The sequence below is a fragment of the Rhinolophus ferrumequinum genome, chromosome 9 (assembly GCF_004115265.2).
Source record: "Rhinolophus ferrumequinum isolate MPI-CBG mRhiFer1 chromosome 9, mRhiFer1_v1.p, whole genome shotgun sequence".
NCBI classification, from domain to species: Eukaryota; Metazoa; Chordata; class Mammalia; order Chiroptera; family Rhinolophidae; genus Rhinolophus; species Rhinolophus ferrumequinum.
In genome coordinates this window covers 16,626,857-16,641,068 of record NC_046292.1, presented here as the reverse complement: position 1 = coordinate 16,641,068, position 14,212 = coordinate 16,626,857, and the positions used below count along the sequence as shown (strand labels likewise).

Sequence of the window (14,212 nt, the reverse complement as noted above, 5' to 3'; positions counted from 1 at the left end):
TTGTCACTGTTTGTTTTTTGGAAACACACACAGGTCAAGTTTCACACGCATGTGACAGCATGCGAGGCCTGCCCTTGTTTGTTAGAAGTGCTTGGCTCCCCATTCTTGGGTACAGTTCCAGTTTGCAAAAATGGTCTTTTGGCTCTGCTTTATTCAAGATGCAGGAAGAACCAGGGAGATACTCCTTCTCCCTGGAGTTGTCGGTCCCACGTTACCAGAAGCGAAGCCCAGATAGGTGAGAGGTCGAGTGATGTGACAGGAGCTCGTGGGAGGCAGGCGGGGTGCCTGGGCTTTTCATGCCTCCTGGGGAGACAGTGTGGCAAAGTGGACATAAGCACAGGCGGGAAGTCAGACCCCCAAACCTCCTGCCTTCCCCACTCACCAGCCCTGGGAACCTGGCGGGAGGGGTCATTTAACTCCCTGGGAATTGAAATTCATCTTGTGCAAAGTGGAATGAGAACCCGTCATAAGGTACTTGCAAGGGTACAATAAGATAACCACAGAGCTCACCAGGTCCAGCACATGGTAAGCTTCGATACCTGTAACTTGTGTTTTTCTTGAAGTGGGTCCTCTACACTCGCCTGATGTTTCTTGAGTGGCCCCAGGAGGGCAGATGCTGTGCTAGGAGCTGGTGGGGTATCAGTGGGGCCATTTCTGAGCTCTTTAGCTGAAGAACACGTCTCTTTTCTACGGCCACCTTGCTGACTCAAAAGCTAAGAGGATTTATCAGCTTGCAGGGGTCTTTAGAAGAGATGCGTCAGCCAAGGTTTCACTTCTGCAGGTCTTGACTCTCCGTCACAGCGATGACTCAGTCAATCAGGGTGAGTCAGGAATCAGGGCTTTGGGAGATCAAAACAGTTCCTCTGGGTGCTGCCTTCCAACTCACGCTCACCAGTGAGGAGGAGAAACACCCACTGACATCTTTCTAACCCTTGATCTACTTCCTGGAGTGTTAAGCCACTGGTTTTGTACCGACATGCTGTCCTGTCATAACCAGAGCCAAAGAATCAAGCCCTGTTGGCCCCGCTCCAATTTGGGTAATTACATTGGACCCACCTAAAGTTCCCCTGGGATTTTCAATTAGATATGGGGTGCTTCTTCCCAAGCGCTGTAATCTGTCACCCGCTACTCTGTTAAACAGATACTACATTCCACCCCAGGGGCATTGGCTGGCCTTTAATGATGAGAAAAAAATTGCCCCTTTATCCTTCCAGACCCTGGGAATCCCCGAGGCAGAGTGAATCTGCGCCTGGGAGTGTCCCGAGGGTCTCGGATGCCTTCCCCCAGTGACCTGCTGAGTTCACTGAGACATTCATTATTCTTGGGCGATTTGCAAACAGCTCACACTGGAAGCTGCAAACACACTTAATCCAGTTGTGGCCAACTCAGAGCCTTTGATGGGTGTTTTCTTTCCACGGGGCAGGACCAGGTTGGCTTATATCACTGAGCAATGAGGCTCATAAAGGCCCCGGTCATGAAGCACTGAGGCTGCCCTGGGTTTGAGCCAGCCTGACCTTTGTGATTTGCCTGGACACGGAGGGAGCGGCCGTGGGCAATGATGAAACTGTCAGGGGGCTTCAGGTGTCTGGGCTTCAACCCCCCTTGCTTCAACACCTCTGCTTTTCTCTGCCCTTCAGCAACTGTCTTGGGAATCGAATGGGGCCTCAAAGATGAGTCAGACCCAATCCCTTCCCTTTAAGAGCTAGGCAAGGAAATAGGATAGAAAATCTAGCATGTTCTGTGCAGAGAAGAGAAGAGTGGCTAACATGTATGGAGGGGCCAGCTCCATGCAGCTAAGAGCTTTCACAGATTATATCTAGTGTCATTCTTCCGACTCTCCCACAGGCTGGTACTGCATACAGAATTTACAGATGAAGTGCGGACTCAGCAGGGTCATAGAGCAGGGCGTGGAATCCACATCCATCTGACTCGGAAACTCAGCTCCCCCAAGAAGGGAGGTGGGGGTAGGGGAGGGGAGAGGGCCACAGCTGGAGAAGTTCTTCTGCAGGAGGAGAGAACTGGAAAATGAATCAGAGTTTGCAGGGAAAGTAGGCGCTGCGGGCAGAAGGGACAGTATGGGCAGAGGCGTGGAGTCACTGAACAGTGTCATGATGGGTGTTTCTGGAAGGTAACATGGAAGCAGGGGGCAGAGGAGATTAGGCTGGATTGAGAGGCTGTAAATTGGAGCTTTTCCTTTAGCTTCTCATCAGGCTTGTGGGAGGAATGGTCAGAAACAAGCAGAACAACCCCGCAATCATGGGTTGAAGGCGGTCTGGATGGCTTATCCTTTGTCTCCTTGTGTCCCAGCTCCTGTTACATGGGGGCTACAGCTTTTGCCCCTGCTGTTTCCTCTGCTGGAAATGCTCCCTTCCCCACCTTTTCTACCTGAAGAATTCCTGCTTACTGTTCAAGGCACATGCTGTGTTTTCTAGGGTAGATTTCTGGATTCACTCCTGAATCTGTGTCTCTGTCTCTCTGTGTCTCTCTGCACTCTCAATGCAGAGTTTCTATCTCTATTCTAACATTCCGTGTTTTTGAAAAAATAATACGAGTCAAGTACTAGTTAATCTTCATAACAATCCTGGGTGACAGGTATTTTACCCATCATTTTACAGAAGAAGAAACTGAGGCTTGGGGAGGTGAAGAGACTTTTCTAAGAACACACAGCTAGTGAATGGGGAAGTGGAGATTCAAACCTAAGTCTGTCTGAGTGCAAAGCGTGTACTGCCATAAATTGTCACCGGCCATGATTGTCACTGACAGTAGATTGTCAAGCCCTCAAGAGCATTCAGAGCCTATGTCTTACCACAGAGCAGTCTGGACACCCCAGAATGCCTGGCACAGATCCACACACGTGGCTGGTACTCTCCAAAGATCCAGAGGGCTGAGATGACAGTGCCAAGCTGCTCCTGGGCATGTTGATGGAGTGGGGGATGGGGATCCATTCCCGACAGGAATGCTGATGACACCCTGACCCAGACTGCCCAGCCTCGTGCAGGCTGTCCCTGGTTGGAAAGGAGACACTTCGTGGTCTTCTCAAAAATCAGGCGTAAGTGTGACCCAGACCAATGGGGTGACCTCATACAACAGTTGGCTCATTCCAGCTCTAACGTCCGGGAATCAAGCCTGTCTCTCAATGATGCCAGTCACACTCTCATCAAATGTCTGGGGGTTCTTTGAAGAGCTGACCAAGCCAGAACAAGGAGCAGCCAGCTTTTATTTATAAGGGAGAGGTGGTTGATCACACACTGTAACCAGTTCTTCCAAGCCAGCTGGAGGGGAAGAAAGGAGACAGTGAAAGGAGACAGTGTTTTTTTTTCTCTTTTTCCTGTGGGCATCTTTGTTCTAAATATAAGCATCCAAGCCAGCTGTTCCTCCATGGTAAGATGTGAGCCTCAGGCAGATTAATGGTGGCTTTCAACGGCCTCCCCTGGCAGTGGGAGTGTCCACCCTGCCTCAGGGTGACTCTGTGTGAGGGAGGCCCCTTGATCCCCCTTCCCTGAGGCTGGGTTGCTCCTCTGAGACCAAGCAGCAGGCCGCGGTGCTGCAGGGATCATAAGAATAAGAACGATACTTTTATTGAGCACTTACTATGTGCTGGCACATGTTAGATGCCTTGTATGCCTTTTCTCCATCAAGTCCTTTGTAAAGAGTGGGTGTTATTGCTCCTCGCTGCAGGTACAGAGAGGTCAGGGGACTTGTCTGAGGTCTCACAGCCAGGGAGTGGCATGACTAGAATTCAGACTCAGGTCTGTGTGACTAAAACTCAAAAATTCCCCTCTGCCCTAATGCCTTCCCCAAATTGCCAGGCCCCTGAGACTTGAGTTCTAGTACTGCACTGCCACTGCCATGCACTTTGGGTGACTTGCTTTCTCTGGGCACCAACTTCTTTAGCAAAATAAAGAAGATGTCTCTAGGCCCCCTCTAGCTCTCTGAGTTTAATAACACCTCTGCTTCAGAAGATGCCGGCCAAAGGGCAGCAGAGTTCAGTGGCCAGGAATCCTAGTCCCCTCCTCAGCTCGGATGGATTGGCTTGAAGCTGGGGTGAGTCTCCTATAGCTGTTCAGTGCTCTGAGAACTTTCTCTTCCCTTTTGGTGAGAGACCTTAAGAGAAGCTGCAGGCAGTCCTTCTATTGCATGGCCAGGGGAGTAGCGAGATTCCCATACAATCCCAGAATTCCCTGGGCAACCCAGTGGACATCTTTGAATCAAGGCCTGATAGAAGGTCATAACTGGAAAGGACCTTAGAGTTCATCATGTCCAACTACCCTCATTTTACAGATGGTCGAGACTGAGGCCCAGAGTGAATCGGTGACTAAACTATCTAGGGCTCAAGTACAGGTTCCATTTCTCTTTCATTTATTCTCTCAATACCAGACATAAAACACCCCCTTTCCTGAAGGAGGGGGAGACAGACCTGAAATAAACAATTACAGGTTAAGTGGTGTTACACAGAGATCTCTTAATTGCCAACCCAGTATTTTTACACTCCTACATCCTGCTTTGCCAGGAAGATATTTGGTAGGATTCTGGAATGTCAACGCTGGAATGGCCTCTAGAGATCTCCTAGTCTTGGGATGGCAAATCCCTGGAATTCGTGATGCCTCTTTCCTTTCCCTGACCATAGCAGACATCACAAGTAGATCACCAATGCTCTTCCCATGGAGCCCATGAGTGGCCTCAGTTCTTTACATAGAGCTCCAGCCAGGTGCTACCAATCGAACAGAGTTGGCAATGAGACAAACGTTGTCATCTCTGATTAGTTCAATAACATCATTACCACAGCAATGTGTATTGAGCTCTCTCCCTTGGTGCTGGGCTCTCTCCTGAGTGTCATGTTTTGGGTGTATGATCTCATTTAACCCTGACAACAAGCCTATAAGGTAGGTACTATTATGATCACCACTCTGCAGAAGAGGAAACTGAGACCCAGGGTCCCCAGCTCACTAGCAGTGGAGCCAGAAGAAGAAACAAGTCTCCCGAGCCATGTCCAGCCCTCCTGCAGACGACTTGGCTCTGGGTAGGTCTTGGCTATGTCTAACAACTACCATTTCCCCAGCAGAGTGCTTTAGTGACATCTTCATATTTTATCTTTTCTGAAGGAGAAATTCCATCCTGAATTTCTCTGCCCTTCCTTTGCCGCTGCCCCCGAAGCCACCTCTCCCGGGCCCGGGTCAGTATGAGATCGTGGACTACATGGGGCCCCCCAAGCATTTCATCTCCAGTGCATCGTTTGTGTCCAACACTGGCCGGTGGACAATGGTGCCAGCCCAGCCGGACTTCCCTGGCCCAGGTCAGAGGATTGTTTTAAATGACTGTAAAAGCCAAATCTGGGATTGTTTTTCATTCCGGGGCCATCAAATGCCACTGATTTATAGGCTGTTTGGCAGACACTTTACAGGGGTTAGAGTAGATGTAGAACTTTCCAGCTTACACTTTCAGAGTATAAAAGGTTTTTGGTTTTTGTTTGTTTGTTTGTTTGTTTTTAAGGTGAAAGGGCTCTTAGAGATGATCCAGGCCAGGAATGCATAACCAAGTCCCATCCAACAGGCTCAGAGATGGGTCTGTGACTTGAAATTGTCTGCGGATTTGGAGCAGCAGACATTGTTTTCTGGTGGAAGGGGCTTTTGTCAGATTTTCACAAAAAATTCATGTTCTTAAAAATGTTTAAATAGCTGGTCTAGTCTGACTGAGTCACTTGATAGATGGGGGATGACCTGGAGAGCAAGGTGTCCACGGACATGGTGCGTGAGGGCAGGGCAGAGTGCCAGGCTATTTCCCTTCTGTGCCTGGTTTGTCATGAAGAAGCTGGGAGCTGGTCACTGGGCAGCTCTTTTAAGCTGTCTGTCTAATTCCACTTCCTTTGCACAGGTGAGCTTCAGCAGTGGTACCCTGTTGCCTCTGGGATCTACCTGAGGGCTGCTAGCATGAGAGACTCATTGATGGTTGGTCTCTGTACCCCCTGACCTATTTGTAGCTCTCTAGAGCCCCTTAGCTATTTACCACCACCTGACATTGGCCAGACCTGGTGGAACTGGGGACTAACAGGCATGCTGGTGGGCAGGTGGCCTGGGAGGAGGAAGGAGGAGCTGAGGCAGCAGCCAGGTCTGTTAAATTCAGTCTTTCAATGAGCTCGGATGCTGCTCGCTTTTTGGGAAGGCAAAGATGACTTAGGCCTGGCGCTTGTCCCCAGAGGCGTCAGTAGGTGGGGGAGACACTTTCCACTCCAAAAACACAGGTGAGTAGTATGTGTGGTACACAGGACAGGGAGAAAGTCATTCTCGTAGCTTCAGCCTTGGAAATGTAATCCAGCCAGCAAGACCGTGGAGGTTTGACCTTGAGTTCATCTGGTCAGTCCAGGCAGAGTTTGGTTCAGCAAATGTACTAACGCTCCATCTGAGTGGTGAGCTCTGGTGGGTGGTCACAGAAGGCCTGGGGACCAGCGGGGACCTTTGTTTGACCCTGTCTGGCCCGGTCCTCTAGGAGCTTTCTCTGTGTCTTCTCTGTGCTGTGTGGTGCAAGGCACCTTGTGCACAGGTGAGGCCAGTTCATGCTCCTAGGATCACCTAGGCCAAGGTGGGCTTCCTTCTCTGAGCGGCCTCCGGGGCATGAGCACATGCAAACATCTGCCTCCTTGGCTTCCAGTGGGTGCAGATCTACTGGCCTGCCATGTGATCCCATCAGCAGCTTCCCAGGTAACCAACAGAGGTCATGCACAACCCTTTATCCACCAAATCAGCATCAATATGAAAGTTTCTGTTCACCCCGGGGTTGTGGTTCCCAAGCCCTGTGTGGTCCCCAGCTGCTGGTCTCCTAGAGAACCTGCAGTGTCGCAGCTTTCATTTTTCTAGAAATTTCTCAACTAAATCAAAACAAAACCCCACCAGGCTGACCTTGCTTCTTTAATAGTGTTGCTTTACTCAATATATTTTTTTTCAAATTTCATAGAAAACTCTTTTGTAACTTCTGTTAAAGAAGTTAAAAGGAGTTAAAGAAGGTGGGAAGCCAGAGTTCGAGTCCTACCTTAGACAGTTAAGAGCCAGATAAACTTGGGCCAGTGCCTTGCTCTCTCTGTCTCCCCACTTGTAAGATACAGGGGCTGGGACAGGGGTCCCACTGGCTTTGCCAGCTCTGTTGTAGGACAAAGGAGACTCAAGCCACTGCCCTTTTCTCCCTTAATACTGCCTCTCTGTTTTCTCACAGCCTCGTACAATCCGGAATTTCCTGGAAAGCAGTCTTTTCTTTACAATGAGGACAAGAAGTGGATCCCCGTGTTGTGATCTCACAGGGGCGTGGGGAGAGCCCTGGCCACTGGCTGCCCGACCTAGGGTCCCCAGAGCGTTCATTCAGAGAATGCGTACTTTGTGTGTGACAGCTCTGCCCCCCCCCGCCCCCCGTCTGCTGTTACAACTGGGCTGCTGCATTTGTCTTGAGCTGCCTCCTGAGTACTGGACCCCGTTCCCCACTGATGCCAGTGGTTTCCTGAGTGGAAATGAAACGTGCACAGAGCCTCCCTCAGTAGCTTCGCCACGCACCTGTTCAGCCTGGCTTCTGCACACCTCCTCTCAGACACCAGAGGCTCCTGAAGTCCCGACTCCAGGGAAAAGGCAGCCGAGGGTAGTGTCCTGCCTGGGAGCCTGATGCTAAGCCAGGGCTCAGGGCCCAGAGTGCACCTGCAGGGTGGACATCACAGGGCTGTGGCCCAGCCATGTCCAGTCCCTCTGGCCTCGGCTTCAAGACTCTTCCGGGAGTTCCAGGAGCTGCGAAGGCCCAGAGGCGCTTGTGACGGAGACACAGGGGGGTTGCCTGGGTCCCTTGACCCCAGGTACGCCTTCGCATCTCACCCTCAGGAAAAGCATGGCAGCCAGTCACTGTGGGCACCTGTACTCATTACCCACCTTCAGGAGAGGTGCCACATCCGTTGATTGATCCTGTATTCAGCAGCAGATGTGGGCAGCAGCCTGCTAGGGCCAGAGCCCTGGACACATGTTCTGGAGGGCACAGAAGCCACACAACCCCCAGAGCCTTCAGGTTCTTACTTTCCCTCAACCTCTCCCTTCCCCCAGGCCGGTCTGCGTCCCCTCCCCGACCTCCTGCTCAAGTTTGACACAATCTTTAATGGACCTTGTCTGGCATGCCCAAGTGTTTCCCCTCAGCAGGAGAAAAAGATTCCCAAAGAACTAGGAGGAAACAGAAGTAACCACACGTCCCCTCCCTCTGCAGATACTGACTTTGTCTTTCACATTTGTAAGTGGAACTCTCCAGCTCAGGCTCCCCTCTCTTCCCCTCATCCATAAGGCCTCTCACATCCCGTGTGCTCCCTCCTTTGACTTTTCTCTGGGAAAGTTACATCCTGGGCCTTCAGGTCAGATCTGGCCGCTGATTGTCCATTTAGGAAGTGGCGGATGAGACAAAGGGACGGAATAACATACCCAATTAAACTGAATTCTTGCTTCTCACAAGAGCTGGCCTTTTGGTGACCCTCACATTCCCGTGAGTGCTCCATTGCTTTGGGACAGACGGGAGGCGGCTGGAGCATTGGGGGAAGAGCAGGGGATCTAAAGGCAGGACGCCTGTGCTTCCGTCCTCTCAGGTACTTACCTTCTCCTCCAAGTGAAGAGTTTTATCAGAATCTGGGGGCTCCAGGTCAAGCATTTCCAGGGGCGGGCAGACAATGCATAGAGCGAAACAGGTGAGACAGGGGTGGGGGCTCCAGGAGCTGAGGCTGCTGCCTGTCTAACGGGGCACCCAGCATGGCTCCAGGTAACTGTTGCCAGCTCTGCAGATTTTTCACAGAATCTGGGAAATCTTTACAATGTGAAATCTCTTGGTTTGAGATGTTTACAACCATATTTCAATTTAAATTTTTTTATTTGGGCTAAAGAAACTCTTCTGCAGGCCATTAGTTGTCCACTTGGGTGCTAGACATTCTGGAAAACCCTTTCAAAGAGGACACTTGCAGCTGTACCTTTCTTTGACCCCAGACTCTTCACAATGAGGCCAGACACCAAGGGGTTGGTTTATAGGTCTTTCTTACCCTGGGGGACCTTAGCCGGCCAATGGGCTAGAAGCAGCCCGCCCTGGGGTCACTGCAGGCAGAGGCTGGGGTGGGGCCAGAAGGCAGTTGAGTTGAGCACTGGCAGGTGAAGACTGTCTCTCCAGAAGGATCCCCCTTGAAGTGGGATCAGGAAAGGAGGAGAGTCTGAGAAGAGAACTATAGGGCTGCTCTGGGCCATTCAGAGTCCATGTTCTACAGAAGACGATGACTAGAGCGGAGGCCCTGAGCTCAGAGGGTCTTGACTGTGTCCAGCCTCCGTTAGGATGTGACAGGCTGCTCCCAGTGCCGTCCAGCCCAGTGCTTCTCAAGCCCCAGCTATCCTGTACCTTAGGATCCCCCTGGGAGCTATTCCAGGCCCAGGCCCGACCCTCAACGTTCTGATTTAATTGATCTGAGGTAGGGCCTGGGCCTTGGTATTTTGATTCACATCCTCAGTGTGATTGTAATGTGTCTAGTTAGGGTTAGGATACACTGAGAGTTTAATGAAGTGTTTTCCAAATGTTAATGTGCATGCAGACCCCTTGGAGAGCTTGTTAAGAGGCAGATTCTGTGGGTCGGGGATGGGGCCTGAGGGTCTGCATTTCTTTTTCTTTCTTTTTTTTTTTAAATTGAGATGTAATTGACATAGAACATTGTATCACTTTTAGGTGTAAGCATTTCTTACACACTCCCAGGTGGTGGTGTGCTGCTGGTCCATGGACCACACTTAAGAGTAGCAAGGGTCTAAAAATACACTTAATTGTTCAACTCTTCATCTGGCCTTCCTTCCTTCTTTCCTTCCTTCCTTCTTTGCTTCCTTCCTTCTTTGCTTCCTTCCTTCCTTCCTTCCTTCCTTCCTTCCTTCCTTCCTTCCTTCCTTCCTTCCTTCCTTCCTTCCATGCTTCCTTCTTTCCTCCCACCCTCCCTCCCTCCCTCCTTTTTTCCCTGGCTTACCAGCATACTACCACCTCTAGCCCTAGGTTACTTTGGCTATAAAATAAGGGGCATGGTCCACACGGGTCATTTGTAACCATCATCTTTAGATCCCTAGGGTTCATTGGTGGGTCTCAAAGGCCACCACAGTGTGGGTGAGGGGATAGCAGGCAGCCCTGGAGTCTCCTCCCATACTTCAGTCATAGCAGCTCTGCTTTTCTCTATTTACACATTAGGGTTTCTCGTAAACTTTTGACTGAACCAAAATTAAAAAAAAAATAAATTTGTTTTGAAAACCATGGCTGTCCCTAAGGGCCTCCCAGCCCTGACAGTCCATCTATGGTCCTAATTCCCAGTGCCCTGTCTGGAGTCAGGGTCAGGACGGGTTAGGCACGTGAGGTACTAGCCTCAGGCACAAGAGTTAAGAGAAGCCAAGATAAATCATAGTTCAAATGCAATGTTGTTGCTGTTGTTTTAACAATTAAAGGGAAAAAGTCTACAATGAAGAAAATATCAACATTTTGAAGCCAGGATCCATATTGCTGATGCTTGCTCTGGCCTCAGGCTCCTCGGGGGACCCTGTGGAGGACCTGGATTTGCTCCGCCCTCTCCAGGCCTCACTGCTGCTGTGACATCACCCTAGATGCCAGACCAGGGTGACGTGTGATGGTGAAATGGCAGAGGGTGTGGGAGAGAGGGAGGGAGAGAAAGATGATGGAAGAGAAAGAGGAAGGCGTGATTTGTGATTTGTTCTCTGGCGGGTGGTGGGGGGAAGGCTTTCATTTGGAGCATTGGTCAATAATTCCCGTGGTGTAAATACTTCCACCAACATGATGTCATTGACCACCGCGTTGAGAAGAGCTGGGCACAATCGTTTCTGAACCGGAAGGGCAGGCTCCAGGGGAAATGACTTAGCCAAGAGTGAGGTGACTGAGTTGGCACAAGCACTCAGGTCCCCTGGCTCCCAGCCCTGGGCTCTGCACACTGGCCCCAGCATTGAGGTGTTCAGCGAGGACCTCCTGGACCCTTCCCAGGACTTCTTCATGTCCAGTCAGTGATGCTGAGGTCCTAACACTCAGCCTGTGGGACCGTGCTGGACAGAGATCTGGGCATCGGGATTCTGTGGCTCTCCAGGTGGTCCGCACTAGTGCCCAGCACTTGGCACCATTCTGCAGTCCAGGGCAAACCACTCACAGGACAGAGAAGGAGCAAGGTGTGTCTACTCCCACCCTCTCTTCCTGGACCACTTTCACAAAAGGGACCAAGTGTAGCATTTGAAGTTTATACATAGGCAGAATTTTACTACTAAATACTATAGGAGTATCCAAAATGCATAATTGAATAACAGCTAAAAAAATAGTCCAAGAAATGTGAAATACACATTTTTTGAAATGATAAAAATGTATCCATGAAAAATATAAAATGTTGCATATATATACAATATATACTTATATATATATATATATAACATAAATGAAAATTGTAAGTAAGAAATGTGTACAACAGTGAGCAGGCATGGTGGTACAGTCGTTTACACAGCATCCAGCATCCACTTTGTTCTTCTGGCTGATCAACTCCATTATTTACATCTGGCATGGAGGAAGTCCGTGAGAGAGACAGTGTATCTCCCATAGTGTCTTTTAAAAGTCATTTGCACTGAAAATCAAGAGTGTTCAAGTTCACTGAGCAAAGGGGGAGAAATTCTTGGTCTGAAGTTGATGGTATAACCAAGAATGGAGCCGGAGAGTAGTCAGCTTTGGGAGAGCAGGTCCGCCCCCACCAGCTGGATAGGCAGCCTGAAGGCTGACTGCAGAGAATGGGCTTTTGAGGAAGAAATGTCTCTGGCTGGGCCGGTACTGGCAGGAGTCCAGAGAGTAGATTCAAGCATGAAATGGGGCTTCCGATCAGGACATCTCCCAGGTCCCTTCCTGGCCCTAGCATCTGTGGGTTTGTGACTCAAGGGCCTCGTCTCTCAGGGAAGGCATTCAAGTAACAGCACTGAGGCATGAGGAGAGGTTGTGTGTGGCGAGGGGCCACTTTGCAGCTGGCTCCTTGCCCGGAGCTTACCACGGGGGAGCTTACAGCTCCTTCAGGGTGATCTGAATCTTGCCATCAAGCTCCCCCATGTCCAGAAGGAAGGCGACATGGTTGCTGTAATGCTGAATGATGTTGTTGTCCATGTTGACCAAGATTCTGGAAGACAAGAGGAGGTGTGGCTAGACTGGGGGAGGCCCCGCCTTTTCAGGGCCTCAGAGGGACAAGGATGATAGCGATGGTTACTGCCTATCAGGTGCCTCCACCATTTCAGGTGCCTCACGGACTTTCTCTCTGACCTTCCCTGACCTGCAAGGGGGTTGTTCACTGTCCCACTTTACAGAGGACGGCACAACTCAAAACCAGGCCTGCCAGTTATCATGCCCACCTACTGCGCCAGGTTGCTTCTTCTGGAACACACGAGTGTGGACACTTTTGAGCAACTAACATGGAGATTTGGGAGAGACACAGTGCTCCTTAGTCACCAGGCCAGACTGAGGACTCAGGTACAGAGTGTGAGTTCAAAAGCAGGTGTGGTGGGTGGACCAGTGTGGTTTGGGTTCAACAGGAGACTGCGATGTGTCACTCAGGTGTGCCTGCCTCAGCCAGAGGCAGGTGCCACCCAGCCCACTCAGGGCTGAAGCTGAGATTGCAGGGATGGTACAATAGACCCGAGGAGCTTGGCCTTCTCGCTCCCCACACTCTCCAGGAAAGGACCTGGGCCAATCTGGGAAGGATGGAGCCACCATGGCTGTGGCCCTCTGCAGGGGGGCAAAGCCAGAGTGTATGCCAAAGGGCACCCCTCTAGGAGCTGCTTCCCTGATGAAGGACCCATGAAGATGTGACCCAAGCTGATCATGCCAGCTTTCCCTTTGTAATGGAGTTGAGTATTCATCCATCCATTCATCCATCCGTCCCATCAGTCAAAAAAACCTAGGGGCCACACACAGATCCCAGGTCCTGTCCCCCAGGAGTTTACAGTCTAGTAGGGCCTGGGAGAACAAATCATTATAACCCTATTATTCTAGTTCATAGATAGGGAAGCTGAATCTCAAAGAAGTAAAGCCATTTAACTGGGGTCACACAGGTAATAGATGGCTGCGCTAGGATTTGAATCCAGACTTGTCTTTCCACTGTATCATTGTTTTTTAGAAGGAAAAAAAATGAAAAAAACAAAAAACCTGTAAATACAAGTTAGGAAGTGGCATATATAAGGAAGGCAAAATTCAGGGCTGGGGGAGAGTTCAGATGAGGGCAAGACTGCTTCAAGTGGGGCAGGAGTGTGTGTGTGGAGGGGTGAGAACCCCAGACCACACTTCCTGGCAGGTAGTGTCTGCTTCCCTGAGGACTCCACAGGGGAGGTACTAGCCTTGTCCCCTCCCCCCATCCCCTGGTCAGGAGAGACAATGGAAACAGCGGTGAGCCAAAGCCTACTGCCCACATTTAGCTGTCTCTGCTGCAGCACCAAACAGCTGCTGCTTTCTGGAAGGAGGTCTGGGCTCAGGCTCTGAGACTGGGTGCTGACTGCCAGTGTCTAATTATAGGCTCCCGCTTCCTCTTCCTCGGGTCCTGTTTGCAGTTCCTTCATTGCACAGAAGGATCTTTGTCCTGGGGCTGCAGGAGACCGAGGCTGGGGCAGAGTGGGGGGCACCTTGTCAGCGCGGGGTTTTGTTTGTTCCATACAGTGGCATTTATTGGGTGCGTCTAGGTGCCAGGCACCGTGTTTAAATGCCTACATGCATGAACTTGAAGACTGCCTCCCTCGCCCTCCCAGGCAGGGCCTCCCAGTGGGCCCAGGTGCACGCCTGTGCACAAGGGATCCCAGACACATGAGGCCCATGGACCCCTTCCCCTCAGAGGTCAAGGACAACTGGGCCCTCGAGGCAGGGGCTTGTCAGGAACCGCTGTCCCAGAATGTGGGCCTCATGTCACTTGCCAGCTTCTAGCTGTCTTCTGTCCTGGTTCGCATGAACCCCCTGGCCAGCTGCCAGCAAAAACAATGTATTTGTTAATCTTTCAAGCATTCAGTGGTGCTTGTAAAGCTGATTGTATCTACCTTTGTGCAGAGGACTTCGGGAGGGTTCTAATGAAAATAAACTAGGCCACTGACTAGAATTTCTTTTTCCTCTGTGGGAGGTGGCAAATGAGCCTGGCCTCTCCCAAGAGGTTTTCTGGGGACTCTTCTCATTTAGGCATCTCAATCCTAGG

General features: G+C 50.7%; 2 protein-coding genes across 2 annotated transcripts in view; one reads left to right on the top strand and one right to left on the bottom strand.

The window, feature by feature from the left end:
* STPG1 (sperm tail PG-rich repeat containing 1) overlaps positions 1-9,882 on the top strand; it is a 41,509-nt gene extending 31,627 nt beyond the window's left edge. Inside the window, 2 exon segments of the mRNA XM_033115671.1 lie at positions 5,103-5,293; positions 7,204-9,882. Of these exon segments, the coding sequence (XP_032971562.1) occupies positions 5,103-5,293; positions 7,204-7,280 (268 nt within the window). The 3' untranslated portion in view covers positions 7,281-9,882.
* An 803-nt stretch (positions 9,883-10,685) lies between these two features.
* Positions 10,686-14,212, bottom strand: part of GRHL3 (grainyhead like transcription factor 3) — a 34,394-nt gene continuing 30,867 nt past the window's right edge. Inside the window, exon 16 of the mRNA XM_033115670.1 lies at positions 10,686-12,163. Within this exon, the coding sequence (XP_032971561.1) occupies positions 12,049-12,163 (115 nt within the window). The 3' untranslated portion in view covers positions 10,686-12,048. The remainder of the gene's footprint in view (positions 12,164-14,212) is intronic.